Source organism: Pyxicephalus adspersus, chromosome 1, assembly GCF_032062135.1.
Source record: "Pyxicephalus adspersus chromosome 1, UCB_Pads_2.0, whole genome shotgun sequence".
Lineage (NCBI taxonomy): Eukaryota > Metazoa > Chordata > Amphibia > Anura > Pyxicephalidae > Pyxicephalus > Pyxicephalus adspersus.
This window is the reverse complement of record NC_092858.1, coordinates 20,651,517-20,676,593: the sequence shown is the minus strand read 5'-3', so window position 1 is coordinate 20,676,593 and position 25,077 is coordinate 20,651,517. Positions and strand designations below refer to the sequence as shown.

At 36.9% G+C, this 25,077-nt stretch overlaps 1 protein-coding gene across 1 annotated transcript in view; it reads right to left on the bottom strand.

Annotated features, from left to right (window-relative positions):
- FNDC3A (fibronectin type III domain containing 3A) overlaps positions 1-25,077 on the bottom strand; it is a 110,308-nt gene that overhangs the window by 30,156 nt on the left and 55,075 nt on the right. Inside the window, exons 3-4 of the mRNA XM_072398651.1 lie at positions 20,604-20,679; positions 1,247-1,323 (exon numbers count right to left, since the gene is read on the bottom strand). Coding sequence (XP_072254752.1) covers positions 1,247-1,323; positions 20,604-20,679 — 153 coding nt within the window. The remainder of the gene's footprint in view (positions 1-1,246; positions 1,324-20,603; positions 20,680-25,077) is intronic.

Here is a 25,077-nt window from a genome sequence, read left to right as displayed (position 1 = left end):
AACCAGCTTTAAATTATATTTTGGAATCCAAGTTTCTTAGATGGTCTTAGACTGCAATGAGAAACCAAATCGTAAAAAACCCACATTTTTGACATACAAAGAAGCAGGTTCCACTGGCATGACAATCAAGGGGAGGAACCAGCTAATTACTTACCTGTTGGGCAATAGGAAAGTGCTAACTTTTTTTCATCATCTGTAATATGCCTTTCCTGCTTCAAGTTCTTCGGGAGTCAGGAAGAGAAGAGATTTTTCCCACCCCTGCTTTTAAAAGCCTCATACATGGCATTTTGTTCAAATATACATACAGATGTAATCCATGTGTCCATATGGATTACTGTGCTCTACAGACACACCCAAAAGGCCCTTGTTATAGCCATATTCATAACCCCATATGTTCCGGTTTTATGAAATGCCAAACCCCAGATTATTATTTTTATTTTTTTTACATCAATTCATACCTCTACTCTACATAATCCTCTTTTAAATATCTTATATTGTCTTACATAGAAACTATCTATACCCATTAATCCAACCAAATATTATCTATCCAGGTAATCTCTAACCCTCAATCTCTTTGGGTTGAACCATCACATGAACCTACCATCTACCCGTGGGATATGTAAGTCACAAAATAAACCCATCTTTTTTTCTATTTTCTGTTCACTTTTGACTATATGGACTATGGGAATTTTTTTTACTACCTATGATCATGATCATATTTACTGGTTATTCACTACATTACATTTTGTTTATATTTCTACCATCTGTTATACAATTATATTATAATGTTTATTTGAAATATTATGTTATTTCCAGTATCCTGTTTTACTCCACAAACGGTTTAATACCCCTGAGGAAGCCTTTATTGAGCAAAACGCAAAAATCCTGCCAAGTGTCTACGACTATTACCTATGGACATACTTCATATGTACTTAAGGAGCAATTAGGGCTCGAAAGGATCACTCACTGGTTAGACTTAAGCTGTCTAGTGGAACTATATGGCCTATACTAGTATGTACTATATAAATATTTTTGTTATGGTCTGTGGTTATCTACAGAAAATGTATCTTTGCATGCCAAAAAACCCTCTTTTCTTTCTCCTTTGTTTTGAATGTTCTGTCTGGGGTTGACATCATGTATGATTGTACTACACTATAAGCATGAAGGACTGTTTAACCCTCTTTCATCTATACATACACACTTTACTATACTATATTAATCTCACTGGTATTACTTAGGTACATACCTGCTGAGCATAACCTGGAGGCACATAGATTGGGGGGACTGAACCGTTTGGGGACATCATGGGGACCTGAGCGGGACCTATAGAAAAGCAGAAATAATAAAACACAAATTTTAGGTAGAAGAATATGAAGAATGATAAACTAAATCCCCTTTTTATATAAGACATAGCATATTATTTAAAAAAAGGAACCTAAACCAGCCTACACTGTGAATATTTAGCACCCAACTACATCAAGTGATACAATTTGTACAATGGAGTCCATTTCAATGAAAGGAATCACTTTAAATACATTAAAAATATATATTTTTTTATTGAAGTTGAATAACATAATGCCATAGGTAGATGTCTGATTGGTAGAGCACAAAAACAGATATGGTCATAACATTTGGATTTTAAAGTTATAGTATGATTACTGTTATTTTATGGTACTGGATCAGCTGACATATTGGGGGAGGCATTTGACTATCAAATAGTATTTAAAGTAAAATTCTAAAACACAGACAAAAAAAATAACATGCATGCCAACTTTAGCCAGCCCAATGCCTTTTACATCCTAGGGAAACTTTAAGTTCTTTTTTAGTTTATGCGAGTTGCCCCTGGGAAAAAGATATTTTAGTTCCACTTTATGTGTCTGGTAATAGGTTTTTGAAAAAGTGAGCCTCATATTCTGTAATTGAACACATTTTGATGTTTTGAATTGCAGATGCATAATGAGTTCTAAAATGTCAGAGTTTATTGCCAGAAGGCTGTGATATATGTCAGACAAACACATTTATCTTCAGTATAAAGATAGAAACATTCTACAGCAATGTCTATGTCAATAAGTATCCAATATGGAAGGCCCCCATCACTGTGCTGTACTGGATTCTCCTAACACTACTAGGTGAGGTACTGCAGCAAACTACAGTGACAACTACTAAAACCACAAAACTTATTCATCAGAATTGCTTTTCCCCATTTAAAAGACTAACTTTTGGGGTGATTTGAACATATTATAGCATAAAGGTTAGTAAGCCATTACTGAATCTAGCAAAATATATTTTTCTATCTAAGGAAATTATTCATATCATGGCAGATATTTTATTATTAATAATAATAATAATAATAATAATAATAAACAGGATTTATATAGCGCCAACATATTACACAGAGCTGCACTCAAAATAGGGGTTGCAAATGACAGACAAATACAGACAGTGACACAGGAGGAGGAAAGCACCCTGCCCCGAAGAGCTTACAATCTAGGAGAAGAAGATTTTGTTTCATTAAACACTTATTTTGTTTCAATAACCATCTACAGAGGTGTTTCTACAAATATATCAGACTTCTAAACTTTTTTATCATTTGCTTTACAACAGTAAAAATAAACAATAATATTTTAAAATGAAGAAATCCAAAGGCCGCAACATTTTCACAGGATCAAAACTGTAAAACCAGAACTTCCCTGCAACAGAAGTCAGTGTATTCACCTTGCTGGTGTTTCATTTCTCCCAAGTCTCCCCTGCTCCAGCACTGCAGCTTTTACCTGGCTCCTTTGTATGTTGTTGTTGCACATTGCACAGCTCAGGAGATTTTGACAGAAGGGACAGTGATCAGGCAGGTAGTAAGAATGCTTCCTGCAGAAATGACACCACCTGTCCAATTCTGAAACAAAACTCTCCTTGATCCTACATTTTTAAAACAGGAACTTTTGCTGCACTTCAACACCCCCTAGAGTGGTGCGCATTCAGAGAGTGGGAAAGAGAGTTGACAATGCCCAAGCTTCAAAGTTGGACCAAAGTCAAGGTCTCAAATGCCAGTTTAGTCCTGGACATCCCAAATAATTTCAGCAAAGCAAATTAGTTGCAAGTATATTATTTATTTCTTACCATAATGGGTTTACATCTGCCCTGACTAATACAATCTGTTAGAGATCATTAACAGCAGGAACATTTCTAGTAAAATATTACCATATACTTTATATTAAAAAAACTGGAATAAGGAACAAAATAAAACACAAAAGTAAAAGAGAAATATGTTGTAGTGCAGCTGCACCTTAATTTATAATTTATGCTTCAATAGCACGGTTACCTCTTCATAGGAGATTACAAGTGATTTCATTATACAGATTTTACCTTTTCTAATACAATAAAACAGTAAATTTTTACATGGTCATCAAAGATGAACGTTAATATGGCAGGAGGATGCCAATAAGTCATTAAATCGATATGTTTTTTCTCACAGTGAATAAAATAGTTTGCATCTGCAAACATTTGGAGCTGGAATTGTGCAGTATCAAGGTACCACAGGATATAGAAAAAAAGCATTAAAAAAAATTACTGCCAACTTAAAGAAAGGTCCAAGTGAATTGTAAACCATTAGCAAACTATAAAACAATCTTTATCGATGAACCAAACTGATGACTCACATCTGAAGCTATATTTGAGGCCTCCAAAATCTAACCAGATGGCTGTTGTGTTTGGGTAAAAACCAGACAATTTTTGGGCTTCATATAATTCAGGTTTCTGACTTTTTGACTTGGCCCTGACTCAATTTGCAAAATGTTTGCTTTTGGGCGGTCACACAAATTGTTAAAGGAAGTAAGTGGAAGTAAGCCCAATACGTCTACAGACAAAAAACAAAACAAAACCAAAAAAAAAAAAAAAGAAACATTGGGTAGACTTATTTGGGCTTTACATATGAAGGCCATGTATCTTGCCCATAGACCTGAGATGACTGTTTGCACAACTTTCTGGTGCCCTGATTAAAAAAGTCCCTCCTACATTCTGCTATTTAATCCAACCTCTTCAGCCACGTTGCAGGCCGAGTAAAGCTTTGCATACAGATGTGTGTGCCACGCTGAAGCTTTCATTTTCCTGAGGGCAGATGAAGTGTCTGCAGGTCCTAATTACCTATTAAACATTATAGATAGCCTTTATTTGCTGCAAAGCGATTCCTCCTTCCAAACTAAAAAAAAATAAATTTGCACACTATATAGAGATTTTTACTTTGATCTCTACAGTCTTATAAGAAGGTAAAATTACTGTCTGCCATATATACAATCACAGCCACAAAACAACCTTTCTCAATCTTTTTACCCAAGTGGAACCCAGGAAATGATTTTCTGGTCTTTGGGAACCTTTGCTAAAATTATTTATTTGGGGTTAATAAAAATTTTGTCTCTTACATCGGTGGCAACTGGGAAGCTGTCCCTGTTATCACAGTAGTGGTCAGAATGCCATCCCTACAAACAGCTAAAAAGACTATTGGTGTAACGAATGTCATAGCTTTGTCAGGTGGCATTGGACCCGGAACTATCCAAGCACCATCAAATGGGAGGTCTATTATCCCATCCCATCAACATCTGGAGGAACCCTAGTGATCCACAGAAGCCTGTGGTTGGGTATAGCTGTAGAAAGTGAATAGACAAATTTGTACACAACACACAAACATAATATAAATAATAAGGAATGACAGACGTAAAAAAAAAAATTTGAAAGTCACAGAAAATAATTCTAGGGACATTGCTGCACATATATTACAAATATGTACTCCAATATTAATAAAAAATAAAGTTAGACACCAGTAAAATAGTAACACATCACAAAACATGAAGGAATGTATTTGACATTACATACAGTGGCTACATGAAATCCTAGCCAGCAGCACTGAAAGGGTTACTGCATCTGTCACAGTGATGGCTAAACTGCTACCTTGCACAGGTGAGACCTGACATTTAGCTGGATTTGTTAACTCTGCACTGCAGACAAGATGGAAACAATGTCATTTTTCTCTTCAAAGCACATCAGTGAAGGGCTGAGTGATTCAGCAATCAGATGAGTGAGTCAGAAGATTCAGTACAATGCAAGCAGCATTCAGCAGAAAATCCTACACCACTGATGACTGCTGATCATTCCCTAACAGCTGCTGGTCTGCATTACACAAGCACCTTACCAGATCATCTCTTCCACACGTGCACACATGCTATAGGATCCCCCATATATTCTACCTACCATATACTCTGCCTAGGCAGACCTCCATACCATATGGAAGCTGTGCAATATAAAAAAACAAGCAGTCTTTGTGTCTATGCAGTTTTCTTATCATTCACACATGTGATTGCTAGATACTTGTGTATTTAAATAGCTTGCCTCTGTCCTTACCACTCATGTTTGTAGCTGTACACAGCTGTAGCAAAATAGCACCAGTCCAGGAAATGCAGGGCACACGTTAGCAGGCTGAATAAAGGGAAGGCAGCCAGTGTACCACATGACCAAGTCACATGACAGTGCAGGGTGCACCAGGAGTGCAGGAAGACACATTGCTCTGCTCCAGCTGAAAGTCTGCAATACTCCTGTATATAGTAAACAATCAATCACAACTATAATATCAAAAGAGAAAACAAACATCTGGCAGATAATCAGGATTTTATCATTTGTTTTCAGGGACACACTGCAAAATATGGTCACTCTAAACACCATCAAAACAATGTTTAGTAAAGTTTGGTTTAATAATTCCAAGTCCTGGGAGAAAGCTGCAAGGTGTATGTATGTGTACAATATACAGTTTCATATATATATATATATATATATATATACACACACATACATATATATACACATACATATATACACACACACAATAAATTAACAGTAAATGAATTACACAATAACAGCTGTCTCAACTAAAATCTAAATCAGTGGTCGCCAACCTTTGGTCTGCGAGAAAAATTTGGATAATATTTGCAATTTTCATGTGCTATTATTATTAAAACAAAAATGATATTCTAACTAATTTGTATATTTATATTGCACTAAATTCACAAACTGTACTAGAGACGGAAAAACAAGGGAGACGCAGTGTGACGTCAGTGTAGTCTTAAGTTGTATGAGGGAACCGCACGCTTCAGTATTTTTTCCATCATTACAACAGTCACCTTGCTCCGGGAATACTGATTCTCATCCGATTGTTTTATTTTATTTATTTCTCAGATGCTCTTTTAGGTAAGCGTGACCTTAAAACTGTGTATTTTCTTTAACTGTTGTACTTAATGATATCAATTAGTTTGGCTTTGATAACTATCATTTCTTGTTTAGTCTTAGATTCCAAATAAATAAACCCATAATGAGAAAAAGTAAACAAATATTTTGCATTTCTGTAGTAATACCAAAGATAATACAACTAATGATAATAGTAACAATAGTAATACTTCACCTAATCGTGAGCTGATCAATGAATCAGAGCCTCCGCAGTCCTTATCAGGCACCATTAGGAAGATCATTATTTTACAAATGTATTTATCTTTTAAAAAAAACTCATAATAATGGTCTGCGGGATTTAAAATGATGAATTTAGTGGTCCATGAGGTCCGAAAGGTTGGCGACCGCTGACCTAAATCACCATGGCGGGAGTCTTTAGCTGGGTCATATAAACAGATAACCAGATTGCATCTCTCATCATCTTATTGTCCTAATAAACATATAAACAGAATGATTCTGCTAGTTTTTATAATAGTAATCAACGGGGAGCTTTTTAATTTTTTTTGGCTGATGGTTGCCAAGAAGTGCTTTTTGTTGAATGAATGTTAGATATTCCGATTGATGACCCATGCCCATTGTCTTGTCTTTGTAAAATGGACGGCCTGATGAAACTAGTAGTTTACACAATAGAAAAAAAAAAAAGAGATGATTTTCTTTACTTGCTGAAAAGCTCATGGCTCTTAAACTGAAGCCTAATGCAGCTACCACATCTCAGGACTTGTATATTGGCATACTACATTTTCTTTTATTGGGTTTTGTATACGCGTTAAGCTGGTGCTAGAAAGTACGAGTTCCTTTCATTGAAGACCGTCATGGATTTTAACGCAAATTGTGGAACAGATCTGTGGATAGAAATGTGGATGTTCTTATAAGGAAAAATGTATCTATTACTGCCAAGGCACAGTGTCATAATCAGAAAGAACATTTACTGCACTGAGAAGAATAGTCAATGTTAATTATGAATGATGACTTTTCTTTTGAAAAGAGAAGTCAGATTAAAGTCAGAACTACTCATCTGCGTGTTCCGAGTCATGTACTAAGCAATGGCATGATATACTGAAAACTAGACTGGAAAGTTCCACTGTAATATGTTGGCATCAAGCAGGTCTTTATTGCATTAAGGGACAGGCCATGTCCCTTTAGCAGTATTCTTACATGCCTGATCGCCACTTTTTTGTCACGATTTGCATGCGCAGCTCAGCGTTGGTTACCAGGGATACAAAACAATCCAGGCTTCTTATGTGTATTCCGGGAATTAATGAACTGCCATGCACCTGTGCAGGAGTTGCGTCATCCTAGCCTGGCCAATCAAGATGGCTGAAAATCAGAATGTGGAAGAAAAGGAAGAAGATGGTGGCACCCATGACAGAATGGGGTCGAGCTCTTTCTGCAGCCTCTTGTAACTCTTTAATGACCAAGACAAAGTCTGCAGTTGTTTCTTTTTGCATATCAAAGCACAGCTTGTTCCAGAAGTTAACGAATGTCTAGGCTTCATAAAGATTTTGTTTTTGTTTGTGAATAACTCACAGTGAGGACTTTATACAGTAACTGACACCACGCTGCCTAATATGTTAACACAAACATCTGTCCTAATTGTATTTAATAAATAATGTACCTGTTCCGACTTACATACAAATTCAACTTCTGAACAATCGTACAGTCCCTATCTCGTATGTTAACTGGGCACTACCTGTATATGACAGGTAATGAAGAAATAAAATTACATATGTTTAGAAGGCAGGATTTTGTAAACCCTGGATCCGTCTTTTATCATTGAAAGTAAATGGTGTTCAGAGAAAACAAACATTTTGCAGTTAATATGAGAGTGGGTGTGATTAGGAATAAGTTTCCTGTAATATAAATAGGTAAATAAGTGGTTTCCTGGATCATCAGATTACTGAGAAAGCAGAATGGATTGGATTGGTGCCCTACATATATACCTGAATGAAAAACTTAATTATTTTACATTATTAGTTAAGTGTATGTTAAAAAAATATATTTACTATGCCCAGTGATGTTTTTACTTGATGTTTGTTTGTGTCTTTCCTCTTTATTTAGCTAAGCAGTTTTGGCACCCTCAATTTAGTAAGCGGAGATACTAATCCATGCGGATGTGCGGGTCCTGAATGGTTCTATACTTAGCATCAGGCTAATGTGAACAGGGATGAATCATTCACTGTTATTCCCTGAGAGGCAGCAGTGCTGGCTTTTTACAGCAGCACATTAGATGAACTGGCTCTCCCTAACTGAACATCCACATTTTGACATCACATCGGCTATGATATGCATCACTGACGCAGGCAATGACAGGATCAAATACAAAGACCACAGCCTGCTGAAACAATGGAGATTGCTGCTGACGCTGACACATGACTAAACAACGCTAACAGACTGCAGTGGATCAATAGACTTGGCAGCCAGGAATAGTCACAATACTTTTATTCACACTGCTCCTTTGTGATGTATTTTAGGCTGTCAGGATCAGAATGCAGCCAGTTAAACAAAAAGGATCACTTCAGGATTACTTAGATCGATTCAGACACCAAAGACAGATTTACATTCCACTGCTAATTCCTGCAAATATATTCAGTGAACAAAGAATGGGGGCCTGGAACCATAACAGGCAAAACGGAAAAAATGAAGGTTCTGGTCATAGCAAGCGCTCAGTTGCTTCAAAAAGTTCAAAGCAAAGAATTTAAATATTATAACATTTTTTAGGAAGATCAATTTACGATTTATATCATATTGATTTGTGAATATTTATACAATCATTTGCCATGTTATTATTATTACACAGCCTTTATTACTATTACAGCCTTTTTTTCTCCCTCCCTTTGTGAAGTACATTTGCAAATCTTTGCACTGGAAGAAAAAATCATGTCAACACATACCGGTAAGTCTGTAGAAGTCTTTGTACTAATAAACGGGATTGGCCCACCTGCAGAATGTGTGGTTATGTACAACTGGACTTTTTTGTGCAAAGGCTGTGGATAACTTAGAACACAGCAATCAGTGCAGATTCCTCATTAGAGCATTTTATAAATAGAGGAGGATTTACTTTTGGATTAAAACTCATCTGTGATTAGTTAGAAATGAAACAATATCCCCTCCCACAAATTAAAAAAAAAAAAGGACTTTAAATACTCCCTAAACTTGTGGGTACATAAAAGGCCCAAGAAGATCCGTTGTCACACCTTTTCATTGTAGAAGAATCACCATTCTTCACTGCTGTGGATAGTTTCATGAAGGGTCTGGTTACAATACATCATGGATATATGTTCTCCTGCTGTGGTACTACAAAGTGCTGGGAAACAATTTTCAACTACTTGCAACTACTTGTTAAAGTGTTTAAAAAGTTGTCCGATTAAATTCTATGTAGGTAAGTAAGCAGGCCGCTTCGAGATGCTGCATAAGGCATCAGAAAAAAAAACATACTGCAACCGCATCACAAGCCTGTACATAAAGTACTGCTCCAATTTGTTTCAATTCTAACCAAGGTTTTGGAACAATTGAGGACTGGTTGACAATGAAGAACTGCAAACAAATTTAAAAAAAGAACTCTAAAACTTAGCCTTTAGCTAGATGCAGTGGGGAGGGGAGAAAACCGTTTTTGTTTTTGTTTTTTTTTTGCTCAAATAGAATTTAAATTTTTATTTAAATTAGTATTAAAATGGTTGAATATTCTTAACAAAGGGCAGGCCAAACATACCAAAAATGAATAGATATTTTTCTTTATTACAAGATCTTCTGTTTTTCCTTCAAGTTTAAAGAACACAAGAGCCAAGACAAGAAGCAACTTGTGTAAATCAACAAGTTAATTTATTGTGCCCTTCCATTAAGGGATCACATATCGTTCATCATTTAGTAATAAGGACTGGATTAACTGACACAGCATGCTCGTAAGGCTTTCTGGGTTTCCGTCCGAAAGGACACTCTACAGGTGACAGATGGTTCTTTTCTGCTCATCTGCACTGAACCATTACATAAGACTCTGGGTTTATTCCACACATTATTATTCAGACCTAACGTTCAGATGACTCATGAGTTTCTGGCATTCACATTGACTACATGTTATGTTGATTACTTGCTGTCCAACGAATCTGTCTTTATATTGTGGCATTAGGATGACAGGAGTAAAAAAAAACCTTCATTTATGACACATCACTTACAGGAACAATTTCATCAAATTACATTAAAACCAAAGATCTATGTTTTGTGGATGTCTATCTGTAACAACCACCATCACTTACCTTTAGATTGATCAAAAGGATCAGTTTTTGACCCAAGTATTAGAAATGAACATTTTATTTTCAGCTTTTTAATTTGTCCAATTACTTTTGAGCCCCCGAAATAAACAGATTGTGTAAAAAAAAAAAAAAAAAGCTTTAGTTCCTCACATTTTTATGTAATCTTTTTGTTCAATACACTGAATTAAAGCTGAAAGTCTGCAGTTCAACTGCATCTGAGTTGTTTCATTTAATATTAATTTTGGTAATGTACAGAACCAAAATGAAAAAAAATTTGTCTCTGTCCAAATATTAATGGACCTAACTGTATGTGTTCATTACCAGTATGCCACATTTCAGGTGCCCATAAAACAAAAAACAATGTTCGTTAGGTTTGCCCTCCCACAAGCTAAATTTATTTATTTTTCTTCCATCTTTCTCCCATGGTGCCTTGGAAGGGAGGAAAAAAGTAGAAGTTGAGTAAAGTCTCAAATGATTTGGAATACTTTGCATACCCACTTTTAACATGAACAATTTAGGCAGGTGGGTATTGCAAAATGTGACAGGTGATGTCCCTCGTTCCCTTGTGCATGTAGGAATTGAATTATCCGGCTGCTGTGCGTTAGTTAAATTATCCCTGCACGGCCAATCAAGATGGCCAAGGATCATCTTAAGGAAGCAAAGGAGGAGGATAATGGCGGCGCCCTGCGACAGAATGGGGACAGGGGAGTAATTGCAGGTTTTCATCCTATGCACCATAGAAATGGAAGTATCATCGAGACATTTAATATTATTAAATGGGATTTAAAGGTGGCAGGGAGGCAAAGCTAAAAAAAGGACATTGAATGTAGTGTGATTTCTGCCTTAATTTGTCTGCAGCGGTGTTGTAGAGAATGAGGAATTCAAAAAGATGATCACCTGAAAATTCTGCCTCTGGTGAAAGATGTCATTCCAGTGAAATAAACAAAGTTGGTGCTACAACTTGAATGGCATGCTATTAGGAAAAGATGCCGACACTTGGGTATGATGTTTGAGACAAGGACAAGCAAAACTGTCATCTTCTGTCAGTATCAATGAGAGGAGAGCCTATCTGGTGCTTTACAGGCAATAAACAGAAGTCTTTGCACAAAGTCTGTCTGCATTAAAAAAAAACACCCCTTTCATTATTAAGAGATTATAAAGCACTTTCTGTTTATTAAAAACTGTATAGAAAATAAAAAAACACTATGGCCTACTTCAGACTAGCAAAGCTTTATCCTCCTAGATTGTAAGCTCTTGGGAGCAGGGTCCTCTCCTCTTCCTGTGTCACTGTCTGTATCTGTCTGTCCTTTGCAACCCCTATTTAATGTAATGTGTTGGCGCTATATAAATCCTGTTTATAAATAATAATAATATCCCAACGGTCTCTGCATCCCTCGCTGTCTTTATGGTAAGATGAGAAGTGAGCAGGCCAAGTACAGTTGTAAAGAGTAAGACCTCATCATTATCATCATCATCTTATCTCTGACCCATCAACAATAAATAAAGCCATTGGCTCTAGTGAAAGGTTTTATAGGCTCTTACAGTAAAGACAGTGCTGGAATTAGAAATATTATAGATTGTGGATGGCTTATTTTTAGTCTTAGATTTCTGAGCACAATATTTTTGACATTGGCAGTTTTGGTACACAAAAATTATTAATATTCTATTGTTATTATCAGTATATTGGAAAAACATTTTTTACTTGGATACAAAATGTTAAAGTTAATGCTGAACTCCAGCTTTACCTTTAAATGTTAACACTTGTATCTAGTCCTCTCATCTGCTGCAGATTAGTCCCAATTGTGACTTCCAAACAACAAGCCGTAGAAGCTGCTGCAGGTATCTGGATTTGTGTCTAATGAACTAAGTGGATCATTGAGTCCACTCTTCCCCATCGGCATGCTATTAGCCCTCCTTTTTTAAGGATTTGTTTTCCATCCAGTAAGTGATTTAGGCTCCATTTAATGTTTGGGTGTTTCCAAGGGTGGTCTCATTGCAAAAACAGTCTGTCCAGGAATGTGCTGATACAGTGTGTGAAAGGCAGTGCTGTAAGTTGAAGATATCTTTTCTGAAGTTTACTTTTCTGATATTATGCTATTTCTAACGTCTGCTAAACACACCCTCATCAGAGACACAAAGCAGTCTAGTGAGTCATGAAAGGAGGCTTTAACTTCAGGGCTAAGAATGTGAATGCAAGGGCACTGACATAATACAAAAAACAAGGTTTGTGACTTATTGTACTGTCAGCAGTGGCAGAGTGGAAATGATAATAATGAATAATTAGGACATGTACCCAACAAAGCGTATAGGCAAAGTTGTAGGTTGGCCTAGATTTCAGAGTTAACACAGTAGAGTGGGTTGTTCTAATTTCAGTAAATTGGAGAGATGAAGGATTGCTTGCAAATTTTTATATACAGGATGTCTGCAGACCATGGGAGTCATGTATGACAGGGAGTTTGGCCTCTTCCTCCTGGCTCCTGATGATTGATCTTTTTCAACGTATGTAAAGATGTCACAGGGACAAAGAAACACGATCAGATTTAAGCAATTACATTTCAGCCCCATAATACTACTTGCAACATTTGCCACCCCTTTAAGGTACAGTGCTGCATAATATGTTGGCACTTTATAAATACAGTTTAATAATAATACTCCTGTTGTCTCTTTTGCCTTGGGTAAGGGGTGAGTGGGGTGTGAAAGTAAATAATGATTTTTAAGAAGTTGCTTTTAGTGTCCCTCACAAAAATAACTTCCAGGCATCAGCTTCATTAATTAGGTAGAAGCATAGTTTTGTCTTTACACCATATTAAAAAATTTAGCAAACAGCATGTTTGTGTAAGCTGTAACATGAACTCAGACATACAAATCAGCAAATCCCACTACTATGTGTCTCTTTAGGACAAATTAGATCTGTGTGCCCCTTCCCATGTCCAGCAACTCCTAAATGTGGAAAGAACCTAAAGGCATTTGTCATTCATAGTACATACACAATAGCTGCAAGCAAGGAAAAGAAAACACAAAATTAAACGTAACAAAAACACAAATATTTTACTTGTCAGATTTCATGTACAGATAAAAAAAATCATCTGTGAGAAAAATAAACACATTCTTTGACCTCCTAGTCTGCCAGTACATGACATTGCTGTCTATACACTAGTTGTCTGGAGGTTCCTATGGGACAACATTTTCTGCTGGACTATGATTTCATCACTGAGCTAACTTTACTCATGAGATTAAACATTGATGGGGCATGGGAAGTAATAAATCTTCATAACTAAAGTGAGACTCTGCATTCTTCATTAGACAGGATTTTGCTACAATACACATTTCTGCAAAGTTCGAATCTCGGTTAGGACGCTATCAGCATGGAGTTTGCAGGTTCTCCCTGCGTGGGTTTCCACCGGGTACTCTGGTTTCCTCCAACATTCCAAAAACATGCAGTTAGGTTAATTGGCTTCCATCTAAAATTGAGATTAAATTAATAAAGACATATGACTATGGTAGGAATATTAGATTATCAGCCCTTTTGAAGGACAGATAGTGACATGACATGACTATTGACTTTGTAAAGTTCTGCGTAATATGTTGGCGCCATATAAATACTGAGTAATATTAAAAAGTTACAGAAGACTCTTCGGTCTAACTTGAAAGCTTCCCTTTAAAATGTGGGAGAAACAATGTAAAACTTTAAAGTTTCTTATACCCATGAGAATACTGTGCATGAGATTTCTAAAGTCTGCATGTCACCATGGTTGCCATTACCTCTATTTTTGAAACTCATTGGTGTAAAGCAAACAATTATTACAGTATTTATATAGCATCATCATATTACAACAGCGCTGTACAAAATCCATAGCCGTGACACTAACTGTCCCTCAAAGGAGCTCACAATCCAAGGTCCCTACCTCAGTCAAAAGTCATTATTGTGGTCCAAGGTCAATTGTTTGGGGTGAAGCCAATTAACCTAACTGCATGTTTTTGGAATGTAGGAGGAAACCGGAGAACCCGGAGGTAACCCACGCAGACATGGGGAGAACCTGTAAACTACAAGCTTTGCCAATAATGCAACATACAGCAAGGGTAAATCTTTAAATTCAAGCCTATTCTAATTACACAGTTCGAAAGAGATATTATGGGATTACCATCTCTTGTTCCCTACTATTTCATACAAAAAGTGTGCTAAAACGGCAATTTTTTTAATGCCAACATAATGCTATTCAGAATGACTTGGAAACATAGGTGTCAATTACACTTTGCAAGCTCAAAAAACAAGATGAACTTAGGTAGCTGAAATACCAGATTTTACCAGTAGGTGGAGCTGTCATACAGGTGAAACCAGGTCCGAGTGCAGCCAGCCAGGACTGTACAGCCACTTGAGGTTATATATATATATATATATATATATATATATATATAAAAATTACATTCTACTGGACTAAAGCTAAATAAAAATAATATACACAATAAATAGGTGCATAATCAACATATTTTGGGATTTTCCACCTTCACCAACAAGAATAGAGCCATAAAAAACATCTGTATTTACAAAACTAGCGGATCACTAAAAAATTTTAAAAATCTTAGTAAACTCAGTTTTTAGGCAACGAAAAGCTGAACTCCAAAAAACCCATTTGTATTTTTCCTTTGATGCCCCCCTCCTCTCCTCCCTGCTGTGTGCCTCTGAACTTGTTTGCATTTTATTGGGTACAATTCCAGGCTCAGTGACACCCAGAGTCACCCAGCCCCCTCTGCTATAAGCAGGCTGTCACAGACACAACCCTTGGTCCTTTGACGACAGAGGATGTTGTCATCATGGCACCTTCATAATGTGAGGGCGTTACTAGCTGCATTGTGTCCTTCTATATAACCCACCTAGCAATGTTCCCTGAATATAAATGACAATCTGTTCCCAATAATGGAATCTGAATGCTTCTTAGGACACTGCTGTGTCCTTAATTCTACTTCAACACGGCGGAGGTGGAAGATAAAGCCATGCCAGTCACGAGTGCCTCATTGTGCCAGTTGTAAAGGTTTTTTATTTTTATTGCATAGCTCTGCAATTCAAATCATCATTTAAAGCTTCAAATATTGCAATACTAGGAACCCTCTAAATATATACCAATAATTAAAACGATGATGTACAGCATTTCCAAATTTTAATGACCAGTTAACTATCTTATCAGGAATAGGATCATTCCCTTTCGCCCACATGATAAAATAAAAGTTCTACCAAGGCTTCCTTTATGCAGCTAAAATCTGTCACCTCCTCTTCATATAAAATGGTTTATTCGTCTTTCAGGCTTTAATTACAAGTGACTCATCCTGATTTGCATGAGGATTTTTTCCCTCACTGTAGACGTATGGCAATTTCCTCCCAGTCAAACCATCTATACCATGGCTTTCCTTGTGATGTCAAGAAGCGTTTAATGGCTCTTAGCAGAGGCTTGGGACTGTGCCCTGAATGAGTCATTTCCATTCACGAAGTGGAGCGCACAGATTTTCATGAATGGATTATTTAGCAACAAATGGCGCTCATTCATACAACCCCGACTAAACTCGCTACATAATGGAGCTGATGTTTCTATTTCGGTAACACATGAATAAAAGGGGGACAATGCTCCACATTTCTCTGACGGTGCAGATTTAGACCTCTCTTCCTTAATGCATTTCTGCATAATGATTAAACAGACTTCTGGCTTAAGCATCCATTGTGATCTCACTGTGCACTAGTCAAAGGATCTGCCAGGTCTTTTCAACCTTAATAAAAAAAATGAATACTTTATTTTACCTTAAAAATGCCTAAGGTTTATCAGACCAATTCTATGTGCAGGGAAACCCCATTCCTTATGACCCAGATTTATTATAAGCACTCTTACTGGATAAAGGGAAGCTTGTACGTCAGACACAGAAGTGGATTTATTGATAAAATAGCTGGAATATACACCTTGCAATGCTTGTAACAATAGCCAATAAAAGTTAGAAATCAGGAAAGGTAATTTAAAGTGTATAGTAAGAATTTATAACAAAGTGAAAATAAATTTATGGACACATACATTATAAGCATGTCCTCTGTTTATAAGAGTTGAATATGTATGTGTGCATAAACTACGGGTTTAACATTTATAAAGACAAGCATATCAAGATGCTATCGACTGGATGCCTATCAACTGAGAAATGAGGGAGGCTGTATAAGGATTGCAGCAGCTTCTAATGTACAATGTTATTTTTGGGTGGTTACTGAAGTAACAATTCAGGGGCTGCCATCCACCTACAATTTCTTACCACCGGGCTTGAACACCGATATGTTTGCTCCCAGTCTATTAAATTATTGTACTGCCAGGAGTTTCAATGACCTGAAAAACACATGTAGGATTGCTGTTCTCACTTTATCAACCTTAAGATAATATGAACGGAGTAATCTGTACCTACAAAAAGGATGAGGGACCAGTCACCTTCTAGGCTCTTGGAAGATAACGTTTCCTTCAATTCAGACCTATCATCCTGATAGAGGTGTAAGGTCTCAGAGGAGTTCTCATAATGACTGGTGAACAATGATGAAATGAAAAATGATGATGAAATAAAAATCCAAGAGCAGCAGAAAAGCTTGTCTGTAAGTCCCTAAGTATATAGCTTTCATTTCTGGAAGGAAAACTGAGTGGTACTTTAGTGACATCAGCAAATCTTATTCTGAACTGTATGATACTAGAAGTCAGAGGTACAGTACTGATACATTAGATATGACTCAAGGGACAGGAAATACACTACATTTTAGGGGTACTGTTTAGACATGGTAAACCATGCTAAAACATTTTTGGATGTTCCCTATACTGTAGTTTAGCTTTTCGTCTTTTTTCACTATGAAAGGCTGTAGGTTATCAGGATAAAGACGCTGCAGGCAGCACTGTAATGATAAGGGGGGTAGGTGGCCCAACATAAACTGTATACACTGGAGGAAAAACCAACTTTTTTTTTTTTAACTGCAAAATGTTAATGTTTAATGTTCTCAAGACACAATGGTAGACGGCACTAAGTCCTAATGTAAGGGGTGTAACCATCTTTTGCCACCCGAGACATTATTAAAGTTTGTTACACATTTACAAGTGGCTATTTACTGGTGGCCAACAATAATGCACAAAAGATCATTTAAAAGCAAGTGACCCATCATAACCAACTCAAATGCACAAAATATTTGGTACCTAAATGTTTTAACAAAAAATGAGGGGAAAAAGATAAACAGACAAACCCCATATGATTTTGATCTATTTCCCACACCATGAATGTATTTATGTGCGTTATTTTCCTTGGCAATTTTATTTATTACCTTGTGCCCTAAATTTATACTTGAGTCAATGCATTTTCATGCAATTTTATGTAAAAAAAAATATGTACCTCCTTTTATATTGAGATTGATTTATATTTGAGTATATTCTGTAATAGTTTATCTAGCAGAGAAAAGTACCACTAGGCCTTTCTTTTTTGGAGCCGTAAATGTCAGCAACTGTACCTACTAAATTCCTGTTCTCACAGGTTTACTTTAAAGCAAACCTGCAGTAAGGTGTAAATTATATATATATATATATATATATATATATATATATATATATATCAAAATCATATGGGCTATTTATCTTTTTCCCCTTAAAATAAGGTAAAAGTAAGTGGCTGCTATTACTAGTTATCCTAGCTTTGTGGGCTAAAGCAATGATATACATCTAGTATGCTAAAAAAAGTCACAATATCAAACATACATATTTTAGGGCACTTTTAATAAAGGTATTGTATCAGAACTACAGTCAGACAACCAGCATTTTCAAAAGAACTATTAGATGACTGGCTGCATATTTCCCTTGGAGAGGGTTCAGGGTTAGGTTCACCTCCAGGGTTTACACATTTAGACAGAACCTCCAAGCAAAGCAGAAAACATGTGAGCATTTTCAGCATTCGTGGTCCTTATTAATACTTAAAAAATGTCTCAGACTGAGGGACAAAATGGACTGTATTAAGGTGGCTAATCGTTAAATGAATAGGTTACTTCTTTTTAATTAACCCTGAATAACCTTACAACTTCATATGATTAACTGTGCATGCAATACATTTTCATTTGTTCCTTGCATGGCCTTAATCAATCCAAGAAACTTTACATTCAGCCAAACACCAATGCTATACTCAAAGAGCTCTTCTGGGTGAGCTAGATCAAGCAATAATCTGGTCAAAGCTAAACTACTCGCTTTGATTGTTGTCCAGATGTGACTGGAGTTACCATCTCATACAATAGTAAGAGCACAAAAAATGTCAGCCACGTCCCACAGTGTTTTACCCTAGCAAATGAAAGCGTGCAGTTATTTATACACATAGATAGATTACAAAGTGCAGAGTTCAGCTATGACTAATGCCCTCTGTCAGTACCTACGTATAAACCAATGTCCTTGAAGCAAAAACTCCTTATTAAAAACAGCTACTGAGGCATAGAGAAACACGGCTGTGAATATACTTCACATTAAAGAGCCAACATTCACTCAGTAACACAAGCCCCTAAAGCTGCTTAAAGTGAACCTGTGTACCTACTTATTTATTACTTTTAAATGAGCATTAAAAGCATTTAAGGGTCCATTCACACCAGTTAAGTCTCTAGTGAATAGTTCAACCTGCACACATTAACTTGAGTTCTATCAGTTCAACCCATTAATTTGGATACGCTGCCCAAAACGTGTTCATGCAGCATTATACTGCAATTTAAGATTTAGAATGAATGGCACAACAAATGCACATTACTGATCATTGTGCAAATGCATGCATTACCACAGCATGATTGGCCTGCATTCATCTACGTATCAATCAGCATTGTGAGGAAATTAAAAATGTAACAGGGGTGTGTTTTCTATATAAAAAAATATTTTCAGCATGTCAGCCTTCTAGTCACAGAACTGCCTGTGATCTCCTTGCAGATAATCTTTTCTCCATTTCTATGACTTTCCATGTCTTGTTCCTCACTGTCTTAGGAAAAAATGCCATTTTGGTACAGCCAGGACTTTGCTTTTTGAAGTCAAAACATTAAGGGACAAAAAGAATGATGACAGTCATAGGCACAATAGTGATATCACCAAATATCAGTTGACTAGCAAAATTAGGCAGCAGTGCCCTAGGTCGGGCCCACTATTTCTGATATAACTTCTGAACTGAATATGTAGTAAATTCAGCAGCCGACTATGACGCTGCACATAGATTTGCCAGCACATTGAGCAACAAAACTGAGCACCAGCCAACTGAGAAGGGCCATCGTGGGACAAGGTAAACCAACCTCAACTCCTACCAAATACACACTCACAGTTAATATAATTATATTTATGGAAGCGTTCAGGAGAGCAGGTTACACCATTTCAACTTTAAGCAATAAGAGATAATAAGAGCTTATACTTTATACAGTGCATAATATCTAAGGGACAGTTAGTGACATGGTTATGGCCTTTTAAAGTACAGCAAAATATGTTGGCAATATAAAACACTGGTTAATACTTAAAACACAACAAAGCAAAACTTTACTATCTGAGTTCACATCAATGTTCCAGCACGCTCTCAATCAGTGTAATATTCAAACATCTATATCATATCTTATATTTGTGAATCCACAATTGAGCCTTTCTACAATTTACCAGGGAAACAAGATTGCAGACCTCTAGGAAGAGCACTGGGATAATCACAGAAAAAAGTAGGGAATAAGGTACAAAAACTGTGCAGAGAACACTTTAGAAAACTCTTGGAATGGCTGCATAGAACAAGACTGCGGTAAGTATTTCCTGAAGTTGTTTATCTTCCTCTTTCTCTGCTTCCAGCATCATCAAGCATTCAGGCGGGAATCTAATTGGTGTCTAGGAGAAACATCTTAGCACTAAAATCTCCAGGGCTGCCAGTCATACTTTTCTCCATACAGCAAAAATGACAATTAAGTCTGCATGCTTTTTTACCACCACCCAATTTCATTTCACATTGCACAGTGTTTAAGGAAGATCAGAACTAGAAGTAAGAACAAGTATTTAAAACCAAAGGCAACTGACAAAGATTGACTATTAGTGAAATAAAAAAACCTAAGCTTACCTGTAATGCACTGAAACTGGCCATCTTCTCTTCTTATTGTAAAAGCTTCTCCTGGGTTGACTTGGACCAGAATAACCTAGGGGAAAAGGAAAACATTTTTAATTCTAGATAAGACATATTTATCAAATTGTAAATAGCTGATTTGTAATGATGGAAACTGTAAAAGTTTTTTACATTTATTAAGCGGAGGCAAACCTTCTCAGGTTTTTATGATGTAGAAGTCCCAATGAGAAGATAGCAGGATTATTATAAATTTATATTGTGCCACTAAGGACAAGATGCGAGTAGAAATATTTCCAATGGCCAGAAAGACTTTTACACAAACACAATTCATAAAAAAGTGGCTGCATTCATGGCACCAAATTAAGAAAAAAGCTGTTTTTTTGGAATTTATGAAAGAGAAAGATCATGGTGTTCAGAGCAAACACTAAAGATTTCCAATGTGGCAAAATCATTCCAAATGAACATATCGGACCCTGAAAACCCTTGAGGTATCTTGTACAGTGGATCACCATCAGCAGCCCAAAGTACAGCCCAAAAAAAAATAAATGTAAATATAAATATAAATGAAAACTGACCCTACCATGTTGGGGGATAGTGCTGTGATTTTTTCCCTGTAGTCTAAGACTACGTACAGGTCAGATAATTCTTGTCAGATAATTGCATCAGGGCTGATATCGAAAGAGTATCTGACTTGTGTACAGTGTTCATCGTCCCAGCGACTGTCCTGGCAGATCCACGGACGACAAACAATCATAATGAAAGTAAAAGGGAGAAAGCGCAGCGGGGTGCCACTCCGTTGTTCTCCCCTTTCCATAGAGCAGAATGGCACTGTTTGCACAGCACTCGTTCATGCATCTTTCAGTCTTTTGTCATTGGAAAGGATCCTTTCCAACAACAATTACTGAATGTGTGTACCCAGACTAAGCTCCAAAACCAGCCGCCACCATAGAGAAGACCAGGTTGGGATGCCGCAGAAGTAAGGTAGCAAGGCAGTTGAACAATTGTACCCAATAAAGTGGCCAGTGAGGTTTAAAAATAAATTTTTGGCTACGTCGCACACATAATTGTTCGGAACTTTTATTCGAATGGAACTAAAATGGGAAAACAGCTGAATGTGATGAATGTCAATTATAAGCCAAGTTTGCTTCACGCTTTGTCCGAGATGCACAATGCAAGCTGATAAAGGGATTACATAAAGGCTTTCAGGATGAGAAACATAATTGGTAAACAGATGTTTGGGAAGCATGGTAAGCACTGTTATAATGTCTCCTTACTGGGTTGTGACTATGAAAATTAACACATTTTCTGTGTTCTGTGATTAGTCTATCAATCCATATAGCGCAAAAAAAAAAAAAAAAAACCTGTTCCACATACATGGAAAATAAACACGACTATACTGTGTGTACGCATAAAAAGTGGTCACATGACTGCGGAGCACCAGGTTCATGGACAGATATGAACAGCAGGCAATACAAGTATGCGACTCCCCCACCTTTAAGCCTGAATGATGTAATAGATTTTAGCAGAATTTTTAGCAAAACAAACATAAAAAAGGTACACAGCTAATGCTGCTGAGTGCCTGCTCAACAGGATTACAAAACTGTTGGTAGATAGTTCACTTATATGTATTTAAGTTTAGGAGTTTATTTACCTATTAGATTTTCAGCAATAATTTGTACCTTCCCTTTATATATGCCTTTGGTAAAAATGCAGGCAGAGGTTTCACTACTCCAGGTTCTTGATTTCATAGCACCTTTCATTCTCATACTCTACCACCTCCCCACAATCCCCGCCATTCTTCTTTTATTTATTCATGTGTTAAATTGAGTCATCTTCTGGCATTCTGATGGCTCTCCTCTTTTTGTTCCCCATTGTTGCCGCAGTGGGTGGCTCTAAATACTTAGTTGACATTTTTGATGCTCGCTGTTGTATTCTAATACAAGCCAAGGCCGATGCATTGATGCACTCTCATGGCATTGGCCTGATTTATGAAAGCTCTCCAAGGCTGGAGAGGATACACTTTCATCAATGAAGCTGCGTGATCCAGCAAACCTGGAATGGATCTGGTCCAGGATTAAAAACATTTGCTAGTAAATAGCAAATGACTTTAAAGAAATCCATTCCAGGTTTGATGGATCAGCCAGCTCCACTAATAAAAGTGTATCCTCTCCAGCCTTGGAGAGCTTTCATAAATCAGGCCCCATGTCTCTTAAGATTGGCCTGGGTTCATAAGAAATGGTTTGCATTATGTTGACCATTATTCAGCCTGGAAAAAGTGCAATCTACAGTCAACTAGCACGGCAGCACGGTTGGTTCAGTGGTTAGCACTCTCTTCTTTGCAACTCTGGGTCCCAGGTTCTAATCCCGGCAAGGACACTATCTGCAAGGAGTTTGCATGTTCTCCCTATGTCTGCGTAGGTTTTCTCCAGGTACTGCAGTTTTCTCCCACAATCCAAAAACCATGCAGTTAGGTAATTGGCTTTGCCTCAAAAATTGACTTTAGACTGTATTAAAGACATATGACTATGGTAGGGACAGTCCTCTTCTTCTGTGTCACTGTCTGTATTAGTCTGTCATTAGCAACATCTATTTATTGAACAGCGCTGCATAATATGTTGGCGCTATATAAATCCTGTTTATTATTATTATTAATAATAATAATAATAATAATTAGATTGTAAGCCTCTTTGAGGGACAGTTAGTGACATGACTATGGACTTTGTAAAGCGCTGCATAATATGTCAGCACTATATAAAAAACGACTAATAATAACTTTCTGTAGGTTACAGAGTTTGGTTAAAATAAGAAGTGCATGTGGCATTTTTATTACATCACAAACTGAAGCTCAGATTAATTCTATCCTTTAAAGTAAACATTAAGTTGGACAGGAAAGTTTTCTAACTAGCAGATAGAAGGCCTTACCAAAATTAGCTCACAGCAATCAGGCTTAAATTTGTATTCATCAACTTTCATTTTTCCAGTGAAGGTATGAAACTGAATGATATACGTGAGAGTAAATACAAGAAAATCTTAGGAAAGTTTCCAATTATAATTGCAGCCTGTAGACACAACAGGTTTCGCAATTCAGATGAACAAAAGTTTAATTTATGTAAATTAATACATTTGTGAGATTCTGAGCATTTCCTTATTCTTCTGTTGATTCATTTGAAGTGTTTTGACTGTTAAGTCGGTCCATTGTGCCTTGAAAAATGAAATGTCTGAGTGCGATTTAGGTTCACTGCCTCAATACAGACTGGCACAAACAACACAGCTGTCAAGGCAAGTCACACTCAAGGACCGCAGCGCTGATAAAAGTCAGTATGGCTTAGGGCCGATAACATACAAGACCAACCTGCTTAGAGGAGGTGATCGCCATATTATGAAGTGTTTTGACTTCACTGTTAGTTATTCATTTATCACTGAACAGAATTTAAAGTTCATTTTTGTACAAAATGCATCTGTAGCCCACAATGCAGTCATCTATTTATTGGGATCTTCATAAACAAGAAGGATGTTAATTGCTAACTTTGTCATCTTATTTTCTAACCCATGAGGCAGGGTACGCTTTGATGAACATATAATAAAAGATGGACTCTGAAAAAAGGGTTATTGCCTGTGGTCTCCCCATAATTGACCTTCCTTCCATTTATAATTTATTATGGCTTGTTCTGCACAGTGTTCCTGTTTGGAGGCCATATTGGTAGAATTGAGTATTTGCTTCTATTTTGTCCAGAAGGCTTACAAATATTTGGAAAAATTATGTGGGTGGCTGAAAAGCCATCACATTATTTTATGGGAGTCCTTGTGACAGCAAAAAAATCAAAAAGTGCCAAAAAAATGAAGTATAACATTCACTATGTCTGAACAGCACACGTAGGGTACCACTGCGCACACCAAAATAAAAGGATTAATTCTGAGCCCATTAACGCTAGGCAAATTAGCTTTAAGAGGCATTACATCGTAACTCTTGTTCCCTTTCCCATCATCCCCTGCAATAGAAAATTATCATTTTATTAGATACTTTCTAAGAAGTATAGTTTATTGCAAACTCATCCTATAAATTGAGGCAAAAATATTAAAAATGTAGCCAAAAAGCTTGTTTTTTTGTACTTGTTACACTACCAGCCAGGTCCAGGGCACTCACATAGTAACCAACTCATAGTATCCAACCAAAAGCCGGCTATCATTGAAACTACTCTCCTCCCACCAGTCTGTATAGCTGTATTTCCTTCACTGATGGCTCTGTCCATGGCTGTGATCACATTTAGAGTGGTTCAGAACTGTCTTGGGATTGAGCGTTCTTCGTGGCTTCTGGAGGCTCTCACCTAGACCTAGAGATTGTTCTTAAAAAACCAGCATCTGCATATCTGACAGCTGGTGGCAGTGAGCAGTAATTGTACCAATCACCGCCACTCGTATTCATTTTCTATGGGGGTACTGAAGGAAGAGGTTACTTGTTGAATCCCCCCCG